The following is an 18,775-nucleotide window of genomic DNA, read 5'->3' on the forward strand; positions in this document are numbered from 1 at the left end:
CGAGAATTTGTTTGAGTCATGTGACCATAGAGTGGGAGTGAAGTGCTTGCTATTACTCACTGCTCCGTGGTCACCCGCCGGCCCGCACCATGCTGCACTGTATCCTGACACATCGTCAGATCATAGTGCACGTAAGCGCGACAGTGCAGCGCACAGAGAAAAAGATAGAGGAGTTGTGGAGCGGCGCCCCTACAGAAGAGGTAAGTTTTCTATTTCACTGGCGCTGGGGACATGGCTAGGAGGGGGAGATGGTGACACTGGGGGACAGCTGGTGGCCATGGGGGGGGCAAGCTGGTGGCACTGGGGGGCAGCTGGTGGCCCTGGGGGGCAAGCTGGTGGCCCTGGGGGGCAAGCTGGTGGCCCTGGGGGGCAGCTGAAGGCATGGGGATGCAGCTGATGGCACTAGGGTGGAGCCTGATGACTTTTTATAAAGAAAATTTAGTTTTTTGTAAAAAAAAAAATTTTTTTTGTTTTTTAGAGTACTCGATTAATCGTTGGAATTATCAATAGAATACTCGACTACAAAAATAGTTGATAGCTGCAGCCCTAGCCCAATGGTCTACCCAATGGATCGGTTGACCTTTGGCATTGGCATTCCTAGTCTGTCCACTTTCGGCTTGTCAACCCTTCAGCACCATTTTAATCTAAAGAGTTCCAAAATTCAGCTCTGATTAATTTCTTAGCATATCTTTCTGACAGTCAGAATTCCATTTTTATAATACAAAGCAACAAATCCTCTGCTCAGATATAGACAAACTATAACATGCTCGCTGCCTGTAGCCACCACTAGAAGGAGCTGAGTGCACACTCATGAACTTCCTAATAAACCAGTATACAGTGAGCTCCCCCTAGTGGTGGCTGTGTGTTATATTTTTATTGTTTTTCTATGCAGAGAGATCTGTATCAGAAAAAGGGGAGCTCCGACCGCTATAAAGATATATTAAGAAACTAATCACCACAGAATTTTGAACCTGAAACTCACATGATGATAAAAAGCGGAGATTCACTTGAAGTCCCCCGGCTGAGTGTTCAGACAGATCTGTCGTCTTTATCCTTCTCACAAGGAGAAGCTCATGTTAAATTCAGCTCTGTCAGGACCTTGCCTGGCGGAACATTCTTCGCTCTGCACTTGACTCGGAGGCGCAGCGATGCATGACACGAGCAGCGCTGCCTCTGTATAGTGTTAATGGCTTCGGAGGAGTAAATGGGACTTAGCAGCTATTTATACACAGGCCGGGGTTCAAGGAAGTATAGCGCCAGGGTGTGTAATTATCGGAGCCATCACTAAACGGAATCATTTTTGGTAAATAATTTAAATGTTTTCTGCTGCTGTGAAAAAGTAGAACTTTCCTTGCAGACATAATCTCCTGCTTGGTGGCGTCTCAGAATGATAGGGGATAAGAGAAGACTGCAAAAGGGATGTCCTGGATTAGAAAAACGTGGCTGCTTTGTTTTCCAAACAGCTCCACACCTGTCCACAGGTCATAAGCGGTATTGCGGTTCAGCCCCCTTCAAGGGCATGTTTTAGCAGATTTTCACCTATGAAACTGGCTGACCCTGCTTTCACACTTGCGTTGTTGTTTTCCGGTATTGAGATCCGGCAGAGGATCTCAATACCGGAAAAAAAAACGTTTCCATTTAGTCCTCATGCATTCTGAATGGAAAAAGATCCGTCCAGGATACATCGGGACGTCTTCTGTTCCTGCAGCATTCCGTTTTGTGACTGGACACAAAACCGCTGCAAGCTGCAGTATTGTGTCTGGTCATAAAAACGGAAAACAATGGATCTGGCACTGAAAACAATAAGTCACTGGTGTCGGGGCAGTTTGTTTAGGAGCCTAAAAAAATGTATCTGTCACCCATTGACTTTCAATCTATTTAGTGACAGATCCGTTTTTTTCTCCGTTTTGATTTCACACAACCGCATCCTAAAGGAACGGATGCATCCTGATGTGCAAAGTCAAAACGGATCCATTTAATTCCGGTATTGAGATCCTCTGCCGGTATCTCAATACTGAAATTAACAACGCAAGTATGAAAGTAGATTTACGTGTGCGCTTGGCAGCTGAAGGCATCTGTGTTGGTCCCATGTTCCTATGTGCCCGCATTGCTGAGAAAAGTGATGTTTTAATATATGCAAATGAGCCTCTAGGAGCAACAGAGGCGTTACCATTACACCTAGAGGCTCTGCTCTCTCTGCAACCGCAGCGCCCTCTGCACTTTGATTGACAGGACCAGGTGTGATGACGTTCACGCTGCCTGGTCCTGTCAATCAAAGGCAACGCCCCCGATGCTCCTAGAGCCTCATTTGCATATATTAAAACATCCTTTTTCTCAGCAGTGCGGGCACATATGAACATGGGACCAACACAGATGCCTTCAGCTGCCGAGTGCACATGTAACAGGTCAGCCAGTGTCATAGGTACAAAACTGCTGACAGATGCCCTTGATGGTGGCTGAACCGCAATACTGCTTATGAGCTGTGGAGAGGTGTGGTGCTGTGTTTAAGAAAAACGGAACCGCGCTTTTTTTAATCTTGTAAAGCCCTTACTCGTGTACATACAATTAGTGCTTAGCAGGGGAGAACCAAGCCATGCCCAAGGGTGTTAGCCTAGTCAATGACCTTCATCGCATGGTGTAGGCTTCCTGAAAGTGTCATGGTCGATTTATTTACACTCAGCTGACCGCATTTGACCCTCAGGTGGTCTACATAAGGCTACTTTCACACTAGCGTTCGGGGCTCCGCTTGTGAGTTCCGTTTAAAGGCTCTCACAAGAGGCCCCGAACGCATCCGTACTGCCCTAATGCATCCTGAGTGGATGCGGATCCGCTCAGAATGCCTCAGTCTGGCACCGTTTGTCCTCCGCTCCGATCAGCAGGCGGACACCTGAACGCTGCTTGCAGCGTTCGGGTGTCCACCTGGCCGTGCGGAGGCAAACGGATCCGTCCAGACTTACAATGTAAGTCAATGGGGACGGATCCGTTTGAATTTGACACTATATGGCTCAATTTTCAAACGGATCCGTCCCCCATTGACTTTCAATGTAAAGTCTGGACGGATCCGTCTGAGGCTACTTTCACACTTAGAATTTTTTCTACAATATAATGCAGATGGATCCGCTCTGAACGCAAGTGTGAAAGTAGCCGACAATCCCAGGCATATGGAAGTAATAGAAGGGGCCTCCTGCATCGGCCTCGTCTCCATTAGCCAGCATGAAGCCTGTGGTGGCCTGGGCACTTGTCTTTGCACCTAAACTGAGGCTGTGGGCCCCTGCTGGTCATGGGCCCTTGGGCACCACCCAAGCGATCAGCTAGCCACCCGCTCTTCATGCACTTACCCAAGACAAAGATTTCACCATTAACCACAGCGACGCTGAATCGATACTTGGAATAGTTCATTGGCGCCAGCGGTTTCCATTTATCAGTGACGGGGTCGTACTGCAACATTCGGTTACTCAATCGATCGAGTTCATCATCAGGGCGATCCATCTGGGTGTATTATATAAATGGTATATGTTACTATATATCAATACTGCAGGGATGATTAGTCTGGAATTACTTTTACTGTCACCATTGTTCCCCAGGCATGTGGCCCTCTAGCTGCTGGCACCATTGTGCCCCAGGTTCAGAAACTCATGGCTGGTACTTAGCTTCTCGGTCAGGTTCACAGACGTATAACTAACAGTATAGCTGAGATCCTTTCCTACATCGGAGAACTGTACAGTGTAAGGCCTCATGCACACGACCGTTGTGTGCATCCGTGGCCGTTGTGCCGTTTTCCGTTTTTTTTCGCGGACCCATTGATTTTCGATGGGTCCGTGGAAAAATCGGAAAATGCACCGTTTGGCAGCCGCATCCGTGATCCGTGTTTCCTGGCCGTGAAAAAAATAGGACCTGTCCTATTTTTTTTTACGGCCAACGGTTCACGGACCCATTCAAGTCAATGGGTCCGTGAAAAATCACGGATGCACACAAGATTGTCATCCGCGTCCGTGATCTGTGTCCGTGATCCGTGTCCGTTTTTTCCTATCATTTCAATGGCAAACTTGACTTAGATTTTTTTTTTTCATTTTTCATGTCCGTGGATCCTCCAAAAATCAAGGAAGACCCACGGACGAAAAAACTGTCACGGACCTACGGACCCCGTTTTTGCGGACCTTAAAAAAGGTCGTGTGCATGAGGCCTAAAGATGAAACTTGTGAAACAAAATAGAAAAAACTGGACAAGCAGAGAATGCTGGGAGATTTCAGCTCTTAAGACAGAAAAATTGTGAATGCGTCGCTGAAGTATAATACAGGCCGTAACTCAGTTAAAGGGGTTGTGTCACTTCGGCATATGGCATTAATGATGTAGAAAGTTAATACAAGACACTTACTAATGTATTGTGATTGTCCATATTGCCTCCTTTGCTGGCTGGATTCATTTTTGAATCACATTATGCACTGCTTGTATCTAGGGGTGATGACCACCCTGCAATCCATTAGTGGTGGTCGTGCTTGCACATTATAGAAAAAAGTTCCAGTCTCTCTGGTGGCTGGGACTGTAAGAGCACACATAGGCACGCATGCACAGCAACTCCCACTATGGCCCCCTCATATCTGCGCTGCAGCGGTGGCCGCAACTCCTGGAGACGAGCAGTGTATAATGGGATGGAAAAATGAATCCAGCCAGCAAAGGAAGCAATATGGACAATCACAATAGATTAGTAAGTGTCTTGTATTAACTTTCTCTACATAATAAATGCGATTTGCTGAAGCGAGACAACCCCTTTAACGATGTGTAATGAAATGTATGTACAATAGTGACTGCACCAGCAGAATAGTGAGTGCAGCTCTGGAGTATAAAACAGGATGTAACTCAGGATCAGTACAGGACAAATAATGTAATGTATGTACACAGTGACTGCACCAGCAGAATAGTGAGTGCAGCTCTGGAGTATAATACAGGATGTAACTCAGGATCAGTACAGGATAAGTAATGTATGTACACAGTGACTGCACCAGCAGAACAGTGAGTGCAGCTCTGGAGTATAATACAGGATGTAACTCAGGATCAGTACAGGATAAGTAATGTATGTACACAGTGACTCCACCAGCAGAATAGTGAGTGCAGCTCTGGAGTATAATACAGGATGTAACTCAGGATCAGTACAGGATAAGTAATGTAATGTATGTACACAGTGACTGCACCAGCAGAATAGTGAGTGCAGCTCTGGAGTATAATACAGGATGTAACTCAGGATCAGTACAGGATAAGTAATGTAATGTATGTACACAGTGACTGTACCAGCAGAATAGTGAGTGCAGCTCTGGGGTATAACACAGGATGTAACTCAGGATCAGTACAGGATAAGTAATGTAATGTATGTACACAGTGACTGCACCAGCAGAATAGTGAGTGCAGCTCTGGAGTATAATACAGGATGTAACTCAGGATCAGTACAGGATAAGTAATGTATGTACACAGTGACTGCACCAGCAGAACAGTGAGTGCAGCTCTGGAGTATAATACAGGATGTAACTCAGGATCAGTACAGGATAAGTAATGTAATGTATGTACACAGTGACTCCACCAGCAGAATAGTGAGTGCAGCTCTGGAGTATAATACAGGATGTAACTCAGGATCAGTACAGGATAAGTAATGTAATGTATGTACACAGTGACTGCACCAGCAGAATAGTGAGTGCAGCTCTGGAGTATAATACAGGATGTAACTCAGGATCAGTACAGGATAAGTAATGTATGTACACAGTGACTGCACCAGCAGAACAGTGAGTGCAGCTCTGGAGTATAATACAGGATGTAACTCAGGATCAGTACAGGATAAGTAATGTAATGTATGTACACAGTGACTCCACCAGCAGAATAGTGAGTGCAGCTCTGGAGTATAATACAGGATGTAACTCAGGATCAGTACAGGATAAGTAATGTAATGTATGTACACAGTGACTGCACCAGCAGAATAGTGAGTGCAGCTCTGGAGTATAATACAGGATGTAACTCAGGATCAGTACAGGATAAGTAATGTAATGTATGTACACAGTGACTGTACCAGCAGAATAGTGAGTGCAGCTCTGGGGTATAACACAGGATGTAACTCAGTATACCTCAGAATAAGGCTACATGCACACGACTGTTGTTTTGGTCCGCATCCGAGCGGACCCATTCATTTCAATGGGGCAGCAAAAGATGCGGACAGCATTCGTTGCTCCGTTCCGTGGTCCACAAAAAAAATATGACAGTTATATTAATGGCTGTCCGTGCTGTTCCGCAATTTGCAGAACGGCACGGACAGCCATCCGTGTTTTGCGGATCGGAAGAACATGCTGCGATTTTCACGCAAAGCACAAGTGATGCGTGTAGATCACCGCTCATCTGCACGGCCCCATTGAAGTGAATGGGTCCGGATTCAGTGCGGGTGCAATGCGTTCACCTCACGCATTGCACCCGCGCGGAAAACTCGCCCGTGTGAAAGGGGCCTAAGGATCCCCCTGCAGCCCACACGTCTGCCGCTGACGCTATTGTTATACTAATTTCGTTTTGTCTTTTACCTTTCAGCCTGGAATAGTCATTTCTACATGATGGAAATCATTTTCATCGTTTTCCAAACAAAACATGTTCTACTAATTTGAAAAGTAACAGGCGAAGCGCACCAGGCTGATGAAGCCGCGCCGGAGCTGGTAAGCTGTGCCTTCCTTCCTGCCATCTGTTTTGAGTACCGACTGACAAAAGCAGAATGTCTAATATTAATGCCAGTCTTGGTTCATCAATAAACGCCCACCTGCAATGTATGTGATGAAACCCCTTCCATTCTGGCCCCTCTGCCTCTTACGGTTTGGGCAGTGAGTAACTGGTGAGAGCCAGAGCTGTGCAGGGGTTAGAGTGGCACCCAGTCCCAGGTACCATAGGGGCCCAAAGGCCCCTCTGCCCCATAAGACAGTGGACATGGAAGGTGGGGGCCTGTTGCAGATTGTGCATTTGGGCATCTCCAGCTCATTATCCGGAGTTGCCTGTATGGCTGAAGGCTTAGCTGCATGTTCCCGTGAGGGTGCGGATGGTCCAGTGCCCGGCGGCGGCTCCTCACACGGCCCTGCTCTGAGTTGCCTCTGGCATGTAAAGATTGGGCAGACTTTGTCGCCTTGTATTTTTTCGCTGTATATAAATAACTTCGCTCTCCTGGCGAGCTGTCACTTTATCATAATGCATTAACCCCGTCCGTGCCAGAAGCTTGTATGAAAAAACTCCTGACGTAGTCGGTTTTTAGAAATTTTTAAGACATTCCTTCGAGATTCTGTCTTATCATCTACCTCTCACATATGCCTTCAGATAGAACTAGAACAATTTTTATTTGCCAATATGCTATGCACAGGGTTGGCGTCAGTGCCATACCCGGGCAAATGCAGAGGCCCACTGCTCCTTTTGGGGCCCACTGCCACTGGCATAGTTATAGGGGTCGCAGTGGCGACGGGGCGTCTAAGCCAGGGGGCCATTGGCACTGTGTTTTTCACTTTATAAGACTCAGTACGCCTTATAAAGCGAATACTAGTGAGCGCTTCCATTATGGAAGCGCTCACTAGTCTGCGAGATGCGGGCGAGTGAAGCGCTGCGAGCAGACCAGACACCAAAATGTGTTCTGTCCCCAAAGCAGACCCCCTTCCATCCACTTTTTGGACCCCTTTCCTTCTGGGTGCTCCTGTTCAGAACATCCTGGTGCTGGACGGCCTTAGGACTCTGTGTACTGGGATGACCCAAAGGGTAAGAGCACCGCTGAGCGATGAACTGGTTTAATGGTGGGATCGTGCTTATGCTCAGCATCTAATCTGAAGAAGCCGAGCGGCAGCATAAATCTGAGTCCCTCATGAAATGAAAGATGACTACCTCAGGCTCCAAACGACAATGCAGTTGAGATCATACAGAAGCTACTAACGAAGCCAAATAATAAGCTTAAAACTGGTCATATACTGTCAAGAACGTGTCCTCTGCGTATAGTGTATACTGTATCAGGGCCGTCTTTAATATTGATTGGACCATGGGTAAGAATTTACTTGGGCCCCCTGGATCCCGCCGTCCCACACCCTAGCATGCAATCACGCCCTCCACCACAACACACAGACAGAAAATGTGCAGTGTGTGAGTATAGCATAGCCAACCCACTGCTTTACCATAGGGAAGCATTGGGAGGCTATTGCGCATGTGTGGCTTCATAGACATGCTTTGAATCAATGCCTTTCTATGAGGATTGTTTAGCGTGAATGCCAGTGTGGGACTAGGAAGCACCTCTAGTGGCCGTCTGATGAGTGGCCGCCTGATGAGTGGCCGCCTGATGAGTGGCCGCCTGATGAGTGGCCACTAGAGGTGTTCCTTGGCAGTAATGTAAATACAGCCTTTTTTTCTGAAAAGGCAGTGTTTACATTAAGAAGCTTGCAGAGACATGTTATAGACACCAGAACTACGACGTTTAGCTGTTGTGGTTCTGGTGACTATAGTGTCCTTAATATAGAGGGGGGAAAAGAATCAGCACAAAAGTATCAAATAACATTGCAGTATCATTATTCAAAAAATTTAAAAAGCACAACTTCTGACACAAATACATAGTATTTTGCAGATTACTTTTTTTTTTTTTTACAATGTGCAAATAGTACTGTACTACTTCACCCCCCCCCCCCTTCTCCAACCACCCAGCACCCTAAGGCTTCGTTCACATCACCGCTAGGTTTTCCGTTATATTTGTAATCCGTTTAAAATAACGGAAAGTAAATAAATAACGGAAAGCCAACAGACACTAACAGAAAGCATATTTTCTGTCTTTTTAACGGACTGGTGAAACTGATCTGTTTAAAAAACGGACACAATGCAACCATTCGCTATCCGTTATGTTCCAGATATTCATTGTTTTTGTTTTTTTCAAATTTCATTTGAAAAATTTTCAGAAAAAAAAAAACGGAACAGAAAGACGGATTGCATAACGGATCACATACAAAGCAATCCGTTACAATCCGCCACTCATTGACTTTAATGCAAAACAAAACGGATCCGTCACAAATCTGTTATTTTAGACGGGAGCAAAAGTCCTGGATGTCGGATTTGTTTTTTTTTACGTCTAAAATAACATGAAGCTGACGGAAAGGAGCCAAACAGAGTGTAACTGACACTTTATCACCTCCATAGAAATAAATGGGATTTACAACGGATCCGTTTATTTGCATTTTATTCATCCTCTGAACGGATGAATAGAACGGAAATCCAGACGGTCATGTGAACGAGCCCTTACTCACATAAAACAAGTAATATATATATATAATATAGTTTACAGTGAATTACTGTAAATACTTACAGTTCTGAAGACTCCAGCGGCTCAGGATCAGTGCTCTGGGCAGCGGGGCTCAGGCTGGAAGTGGGCATCGCTCTGCAGGAAGGAGACCGTGGCTCGGCTCACCCTAGCGTTGCAGTGCCTCCACATGACGTCACGGCGCGCAGCGTACGCAAAGGGCAGGGGTGGTCGGGAGGAGGAGCAAGCAAGTACCGTATTTTTCGCCCTATAAGACGCACCTAGGTTTTAGAGGGGGACAATAAGAAAAAAATGTTTTTCATGACACCTCAGGTCAGTCAACCAATCAGACCCCCAATGTCAATAAGACCAAAATAAGACCAAAATAAGACCAAAATAAGACCTCAGATTAGACCCCCAATCAGACCTCAGCTCAGACCCCAGCTCAGGCCCCAATGTTAATGACCCCCAATCAGACCTCAGATAAGACCCCATGCCTCTCATCAGCCCCCATATGCCTCATATCAGCCCCCATATGCCTCTCTTCAGCCCCCATATGCCTCTCATCAGCCCCCATATGCCTCTCATCAGCCCCCATATGCCTCTCTTCAGCCCCCATATGCCTCTCTTCAGCCCCCATATGCCTCTCATCAGCTCCCATATGCCTCTCATCAGCCCCCATATGCCTCTCATCAGCCCCCATATGCCTCTCTTCAGCCCCCATATGCCTCTCTTCAGTCCCCATATGCCTCTCTTCAGCCCCCATATGCCTCTCTTCAGCCCCTATATGCCTCATTTCAGCCCCCATATGCCTCTCTTCAGCCCCTAGTGCCTCCATCAGCCTCATATAAAGTAAAATAAATAAAAAACACTTACCTTTCGTGCTCTGGACGCCACCGCTCCTCACTGCCTGCGCTTGGTCTTCCTCCTCTTCAGTCTGCTGTGCTGTGAACAGGCGCACACAGCGTGAGGTCACAGCGCGACCTCACATCTGCGCAGCCTTCACAGCGGAGAGCTGAGGACCAGGAAGAGGTGAGTATAGAGCTTTCACCGCTTCTCGGTCCTCCGGGTAAGTCCTTCACTTTGCGAGCAATGCCGCTCGCATAGTGAAGGATAGGATCGGGACACGGAGTGGGGGCGATTGTGGGCAGTGGCCAGCGCGGCTCAAGAGGCAGCTGCCCCTTTTGCCCCGCGTTAAAGACGGCTCTGTACTGTATATGCTAAGTGATACACAAGGTAGGGTCTGTTTTCAGTTGCTAAGTCTCAGTTGTGAAATGAAGCACAGAGCTTCCTGCAGATCTGCTTTCTTTTACCGTTCACAGGATGTGATTTACAGGTTCTGTCACCTTGAGGAGACTTGTGTCCTCTCAACAGCTCTGTCCATTGTCTTACACAAACACCAGGAGAATATTATGAGCAGTGGGGTGGGAGTCACAATAGCAGGCAACCCCTATAAAAATATCATTCCAAGTTCTTCTTTCTGCCAGTCATTGGTCCAACAGCTAGTGTTCTCCCCTACAGTGCCCCCGCAGGAAGAAATCCAATGATAATATATATATTGTGGGGTTTCGCTCTGGTAGATAGGGTAAGCGGGCGCAGTACAGAGGCAAAATACAAGTTCTTAACTCAAAAACATCAGTGTTTATTCACACTTGAGGCAATTGCACAGGCAAAACAGCAGTAACTTTGCAGTCTTGGTGTTAATTCACACACAATGGAAAGTTCATCTAACCCAAGTCACCTTGCTGGCAGTTCTGCCTCCAGTAGTCCACAGCAGGCTTTAGGAGGCCTGTTTCCCCAGCGTGCGGCTCTCAGCCCTCCAGCACGGCACAAAGCCTCAGATCCCAAAAACAGAGAGAGCTCTCTGCTGAGCCCAGCTGCCTATTTAAGGACAGCCATGTGCTGCCAAAACCCGGACCGGCACCTAAACTCTGGTCCGGTATTTGACCTCACCTGGCTGGAAACCAGCCCAGCCGCACATGCTGGGAGGAAAATACCTGCCTTGCCAGACACAACCCCTCACTGTGTCACAATATATTTATATATAATTATTCTCGCCCATAATTATTCATACCCCAGGCAAATTTTGACTTAAAGTTACTTTTATTCAACCAGCAAGTAATTTTTTGACGGGAAATGACAGAGGTGTCTCCCAAAAGATAATAAGACGATGTACAAGAGGCATTATTGTGGAAAAAAACTATTTCTCAGCTTTTATTTACATTTGAGCAAAAAGTGTCCAGTCCAAAATTATTCATACCCTTCTCAATAATAAATAGAAAAGCCTTTATTGGCTATTACACCAATCAGACGCTTCCTATAATTGCAGACCAGCTTTTTGCAGGTCTCCACAGGTATTTTTGCCCATTCATCTTTAGCAATGAGCTCCAAATCTTTCAGGTTGGAGGGTCTTCTTGCCATCACCCTGATCTTTAGCTCCCTCCACAGATTCTCAATTGGATTCCAGTCTGGACTCTGGCTGGGCCTCTCCAAAACGTTAATGTTGTTGTCTGCTAACTATTTCTTCACCACTTTTGCTGTGTGTTTTGGGTCATTGTCATGCTAAAAATGTCCACTGGTGCCCAAGGGCCACGTTTCTCTGCAGACTGCCTGATGTTGTCGGTGAGAATCCTCATGTGTTGCTCTTTTTTCATGGTGCCGTTTACTGTGATTAGGTTCCCTGGTCCATTGGCTGAAAAACACCCCCAAAGCATTAGGTTCCCACCACCATGTTTGACAGTGGGGATGGTGTTCTTTGGGTTGAAGGCTTCTCCATTTTTATGCCAAATGAAGGAAACATCATTGTGAGCAAACAATTCAATTTTTGTTTCATCTGACCATAACACAGAAGACCAAAAGACTTCTTCTTTGTCCAGATGAGCTTTTGCAAAGGCCAAGCAAGCTTTTGTGTGCCTTATCTGGAGAAATGGCATCCTCCTTGGTCTGCATTGTGCAGTGTCCGTTGGATTGTCTGCCTTGAGACATTGCCACCAGCAGAGCCCAGATTCACCATTGCCACCAGCAGAGCCCAGATTGGTGGTGATCCTTGGATTCTTGTTCACCTCTCTAACTATCCTCCTGGCAGCACAGGTGTCACTTTTGGCTTCCGACCACGTCCTCGGAGATTTTCTACAGTGCGGAACATCTTGTATTTTTTGCTCAAATGTAAATAAAAGCTGAGAAATGTTTTTTTTCCACAATAATGCCTCTTGTACATCGTCTTATTATCTTTTAGGAGACACCTATGTCATTTCTCGTCAAAAAATTACTTGCTGATTGAATAAAAGTAGCTTTCAGTCAAAATTTGCCAGGGTTATGAATAATTATGGGCAGCACTGTAGATATATATGAATAGAAAAATGGCAGCACTCCAAAAAATAAAATGGAATAACTTTTATTCACCCATGTGGTACAGCAACGTTTCAGCTCAACAATAGAGCCGTTCTCAAGCTTGAGAAAGGCTCTATTGTTAAGCTGAAACGTCGCTGTACCACATGGGTGAATAAAAGTTTTTCCATTGAATTTTTTGGAGTGCTGCCATTTTTCTATTTATATTTTGGGTAATTGCTTATTCCCCATGGGTCTGGCACCCGTTGTTATTACTTTTTGTCAGTGCTGCCTTGTTTTAATTATATATATACACTCACCTAAAGAATTATTCGGAACACCTGTTCTATTTCTCATTAATGCGATTATCTAGTCAACCAATCACATGGCAGTTGCTTCGATGCATGTAGGGTTGTGGTCCTGGTCAAGACAATCTCCTGAACTCCAAACTGAATGTCAGAATGGGAAAGAAAGGTGATTTAAGCAATTTTGAGCGTGGCATGGTTGTTGGTGCCAGACGGGCCGGTCTGAGTATTTTACAATCTGCTCAGTTACTGGGATTTTTACGCACAACCATTTCTAGGGTTTACAAAGAATGGTGTGAAAAGGGAAAAACATCCAGTATGCGGCAGTCCTGTGGGCGAAAATGCCTTGTTGATGCTAGAGGTCAGAGGAGAATGGGCCGACTGATTCAAGCTGATAGAAGAGCAATGTTGACTGAAATAACCACTCGTTACAACCGAGGTCTGCAGCAAAGCATTTGTGAAGCCACAACACGCACAACCTTGAGGCGGATGGGCTACAACAGCAGAAGACCCCACCGGGTGCCACTCATCTCCACTACAAATAGGAAAAAGAGGCTACAATTTGCACGAGCTCACCAAAATTGGACTGTTAAAGACTGGAAAAATGTTGCCTGGTCTGATGAGTCTCAATTTCTGTTGAGACATTTAAATGGTAGAGTCCGAATTTGGCGTAAACAGAATGAGAACATGTATCCATCATGCCTTGTTACCACTGTGCAGGCTGGTGGTGGTGGTGTAATGGTGTGGGGGATGTTTTCTGGGCACACTTTAGGCCCCTTAGTGCCAATTGGCCATCGTTTAAATGCCACGAGCTACCTGAGCATTGTTTCTGACCATGTCCATCCCTTCATGACCACCATGTACCCATCTTCTGATGGCTACTTCCAGCAGGATAATGCACCATGTCACAAAGCTCGAATCATTTCAAATAGGTTTCTTGACCATGTCAATGAGTTCACTGTACTAAAATGGCCCCCACAGTCACCAGATCTCAACCCAATAGAGCATCTTTGGGATGTGGTGGAACGGGAGCTTCGTTCCCTGGATGTGCATCCCTCAAATCACCATCAACTGTAAGATGCTATCCTATCAATATGGGCCAACATTTCTAAAGAATGCTATCAGCACCTTGTTGAATCAATGCCACGTAGAATTAAGGCGGTTCTGAAGGCAAAAGGGGGTCCAACACCGTATTAGTATGGTGTTCCTAATAATTCTTTAGGTGAGTGTATATATATCTATATCTATATCTATATATATATATATATATATATATATATATATATATATTCTTTAAGGTTCCACTAACCTGTGGTGTCCATCCACCCATCACATAGAGCTTATTGTTGAGAGAAACCACTTTATGGCAAGCCAACGGAAGGGGTAGCGGTGCCACGCTCCTCCAGGTGTCCTTATCTGCCAGGTATTTTTCCACACAGTTGGTAACGACATATTGGTTTTTCAGCTTCATTTGACCACCAATCAGGTAGAGTTCATTTTGAACACTGCCCAAAGCATACAGCTCCCGGTGCTCGGCGGTGCAAAGCTTTTCCCAGCAGTAGTTGCCTCGGTTGTGGTACCTGGTAAACGAGAAGGTTGCAAGAAATATCATAACGTTCATGCAGGTGAATTCATCACATATTTAATGATGATAATACTGTTTTTACCCAACTTTGCCAGACTCCTTGACAGAGTCTTTGCTGCATAACTAGGCAGATATGTTACTCAGGAGCCTTGGAAAGCTAGGAGACACCGCTTATGGGTGCAGCAATGGTGACCATGTTGGAGGTAATGTTGATAACCATATTGGAAATGGTGGTGGTGACCATTTTGGAAGCAGTGATGTTGACCATGTTGGAAGCAGTGATGGTGACCATATTGGAAGAAATGATGGTGAACACATTGGAGGCAGTGATGGTTAATATATTCTAAACAATGGTGGTGACCATATTGCAAAAATGTGACTGTTACTAAAATGGAAGCAAAGATGGTGGCTATACTGCAAGCAATGATTGTGACCATTTTGGAAGCAAGGGTGGTGACCATATTGGAAGAAATGATGGTGACTATATTGAAAGCAGTCATGGTGATTATATTGGAAACAGTGATGGTGACCATATTGTAAGAAATGATGGTGACCACATTGTAAACAGTGATGGTGTCACACCGGTGACAGGTTTTAGAAGATCTGAAAGATTATCTGCACATTAGTGATCTGACAGCCTCTTTTAGTTTTGGTTTCACTTTGTCTGAGTGTTGCTGGTATGTCCACACCTCCTGTTCAGGTGTGGATCATGTGACCTTTACCTCCCCCTATTTAGTCTGACATTACCCATCACTCCTTGCTCTGGATAGCTTCGTTTGGTTTTTGGAAGAGCTGGAGTGTGGTTCTAGTTGAAGTCCTGTTCATCCATCATCCATCATCAAGCGGAAGTTAAGTGTTCCGCTTGTTGTATTTTGTATTCCCCCCATCTTTGTTGTTTACTAGGCCTCAGCGAGACGCTGTTTCCTTCACCAGGGAAGGAGCGGGTTGTCTCTGCCCTGTCATTACCATTAGGGCATCCGAGGACCACCAGGCTTTTCTAGGTTCCTGTGTATGGGCATCTCTACCATCGAGAGGTGCCCATACGGATAGGAGTTAGGGCCAGGAGCAGGGTTATATAGGTGGTGTGACGCTTTTCCTTCCCTAGCGGTGAGGCCTAGTGTCTTTTCCCTTCCTTCTTGTTGTCTTTTGGTGTTCTCCCCTACTACATCTGTGATATATGGTGACCATATTAGAAGCAATCATGGTGACCATTTTGGAAACCGTGATGGTGACCATATTGAAAGCAATCATGGTGACCACATTGTAAACAGTGATGGTGACCATACTGGAAACAATGACGGTGACCATACTGGAAACAGTGACCATATTGGAAGCAAAGTTGGTAACCATATTGTAAACAATAAAGGGGTCCATATTGGAAGCAATGGTGGTAACGATATTCGAAGCAGTGATGGTAACCATCTATCTGTCTTCCTGTTATTTAAATGAACTTTTACAGTAGATCCAGACAAAACTAACTAATTCTCATGTGTAAAATGAGAAGATGGAAGAAATAATTGTCTTCAGCCTATTTTGAGGAAAAAATAAAAATTTATAATAATAAACCTATTCCTTAAGGATTCGCTACCATCACTGGATATTATTTATGATGCTATTTATTTTTAGTGTTGAGCCTCAGCAAATAACTTCACTTGTTCCTCTAATGCCGCTATTTTGCTTGCTTAGTGCTCCCTTGTGTCTTGCTAAGATACTGTAGTTCCCATTTAGTCATTTAACATCCTTAACTCAACGTCCTTTCATTCTCTCATCATTGGAGCATCTAATAATAATGAACCCTAATTAATAGAATGCTAGAGAAGACATCCCAACTGGAATCCAGCCAGAGGAACATCTGCAGGGAGTCTGTATGTTCTCCTCATGACCAGCTCCTGCTTCATCCTTTGTAGGAGAGATAGGCCAAGTAACCCTCAGGTATCAATGCGTATGCCTTTGTGGTACGTATAGAAAGGAGAGCCCAGTGTAGCTTAAAAAGACCCCGTGAAAACAGCGCCTCTTGAAACCAACTTCCAACTAAACAGAATGGTCATTTTGAGCAGCACATTGGCAAACAATTGGATTTTACTGACCTGCAGATCTCTATACAACTATTCTTTTGCCTGGACAACCTCACAGCCGTTGCTTCACCAGCCAATATTATATCATTGTTTTCGGTCACCACACCCGTCAACACCGAGCCCAGCACCTCTCCTTGTTTTGGAGATGGCATATAACACATTTTCCGTGTTGCAGGAGCATAGCAGAAACTGGCATCTCCATAACTTCCATATTTTGACCTGATGCCTGAGGCGTTATTGCCAAGACAGAGGAGAAGACTTGTGGTCTCCATTCCATAACGGAGACTTAGAGAGACTTGAGTAGATTTCTCAATGGTTTCTAGGGCCTGTTCAACCATGTCGTAGCACTGGGCATTACACAAGAGGATGGTGTTCCTCTTCCTAGCTTCTCGAAGGAAAGATGGGCTCACAAGAAGTAATCTGACTTGTTTCAAGAGATCAGTAAGGTGTTGGGATCTTAAATTCTTGTCATAGTTCACCCATCTTAGAACTAGGTCTAGGATGCTCTCTTCTCGAGAAACATTGAGGTCATCGGACATGATCATTGCCATCAACTGCTGAAAATCAACTTCTAGTATCTCCTCATGGAGGCCAACCTCACTAAAGTGTTGATGTAAGTATTTCTTGGACCTTTCTTCTAAGTCATCTGCACTTATTTGCTTGGCAAAGTAGAAGATCCCAATGCAGTTTGATGCATCCATATGGTCCATCATGTAAGCCTGGCACATCTTGAAGACATCATCCACCTGCATGAAATAGGCAGCGGTGGCCACTCCTTGGACGGTTTGGTTGTTGATAGAGAGTTGTGACGTGTACATGTATTCCAAGATGATTGAGACACTTTCAGCAGTGATGTCATGGAGAGTCACTTCCGTTTGGTTACATTCCACCAAACCACATGTGAACATGGCCTTAAAATATGGACTAAATGATGCCAACACCACCCGATGACATGGAAATTTCTGTCCCTCAGCAACCAGGACTATGTCAATGAGCTCCGCTGAAGCACGCATCCTGTTGATATGTTCCAATAGTTTATTGCTATGTTGGTGTTTGCTTCTGATATCAAAGTCCATCTCCATGATTAGAAATGGTGGAGTCGGACAATAGTTACGTTTCGAAAGGTAAAGATTTCAACCAGCTCAAAATTACTTCTAGGCTGAGATGATCCGAAGTCGTGAACTAGAATCATGAATAAAATAAAATGCAAAAATTACATGTGTGCCCAATTAAAGGATCTACATATCATTATCTATCAATTATCTCATATCTATCATCTCCTTAGGTAGAGATCTTTGTTGCCGCTCTTACATTCTCCTTTAAAATGTTTTTTTACATCTGAGATTTCATTGTTCCCTCAATAATTATAAGGCCTCCAAACCATGGTGCTCCTCCACCGGCCCCAAAACATGATGCCCTCTTCCCTAGCCCCAAACCATGACACCCCACCACTAGACCCTAAACATGATGCCAACTGCACCAGCTCCAAACTGTGATGCCCACTCCCTCAGCCCCAAACCGTGATGCACCTTCCACTATGCAGTGCTTTTTTCCCCTCCAAATACCAGAGGAAGGTGCTGAAGTCTAAAACACAAAAAAAAAATCATTGCTGCCCATCTTAAGTGTGCCTATGACTACATGAATGTTCCACAATGTTTCTTGGAAAAAGTTCCATGGACAATTGAGACAAAAATGTAACTTTTTTTTATAGCACAAAGGCTGAATACTATGTTTAGAGGAAACAAATGTTTGCACACAAATGCAACAAAAACTCATCCAAACCATAAAGAGTGGTATCATACTATGGGGCTGATGGATGAAGCATCATGGTTTGGAGCTTGTGGAGGTAGCATCATGGTTTGGGGCTGATGGATGAAGCATCATAGTTTGGAGCTCGTGGAGGTAGCATTCTGGTTTGGGGCTTGTGGAGGGAAGAATCATGGTTTGGGGCTGGTGGAGGGAGCATCATGGTTTGGGGCTGGTGGAGGGAGCATCATGGTTTGGGGCTAGTGGAAGGAAGAATCATGGTTTGGAGCTTGTGGAGGGAGCATCATGGTTTGGAGCTGCTTTGATGCCTTACAGCCTCGACGTCTTGTGATAATTGAGGAAACAATGAATTCTAAGTTGTATAAAAACATTTTACAGGAGAAGGTAAGAGTGATGCAGCAAGACAATGACCTAAAGCAAAACAACTAAGTCAACTAGAAAATGATTA

The 18,775-nt window shown here is 45.1% G+C and overlaps 1 protein-coding gene across 5 annotated transcripts in view; it reads right to left on the reverse strand.

The window, feature by feature from the left end:
- KBTBD12 (kelch repeat and BTB domain containing 12) overlaps positions 1-18,775 on the reverse strand; it is a 94,964-nt gene that overhangs the window by 60,569 nt on the left and 15,620 nt on the right. For all 5 annotated transcript variants that reach the window (XM_044301631.1, XM_044301634.1, XM_044301633.1 and 2 more), the window contains exons 2-4: positions 16,573-17,742; positions 14,210-14,480; positions 3,339-3,489 (exon numbers count right to left, since the gene is read on the reverse strand). In XM_044301631.1, the coding sequence (XP_044157566.1) occupies positions 3,339-3,489; positions 14,210-14,480; positions 16,573-17,642 (1,492 nt within the window). In that variant the 5' untranslated portion in view covers positions 17,643-17,742. The remainder of the gene's footprint in view (positions 1-3,338; positions 3,490-14,209; positions 14,481-16,572; positions 17,743-18,775) is intronic.

This window comes from Bufo gargarizans, chromosome 7, assembly GCF_014858855.1.
Source record: "Bufo gargarizans isolate SCDJY-AF-19 chromosome 7, ASM1485885v1, whole genome shotgun sequence".
Classification (NCBI taxonomy): Eukaryota; Metazoa; Chordata; class Amphibia; order Anura; family Bufonidae; genus Bufo; species Bufo gargarizans.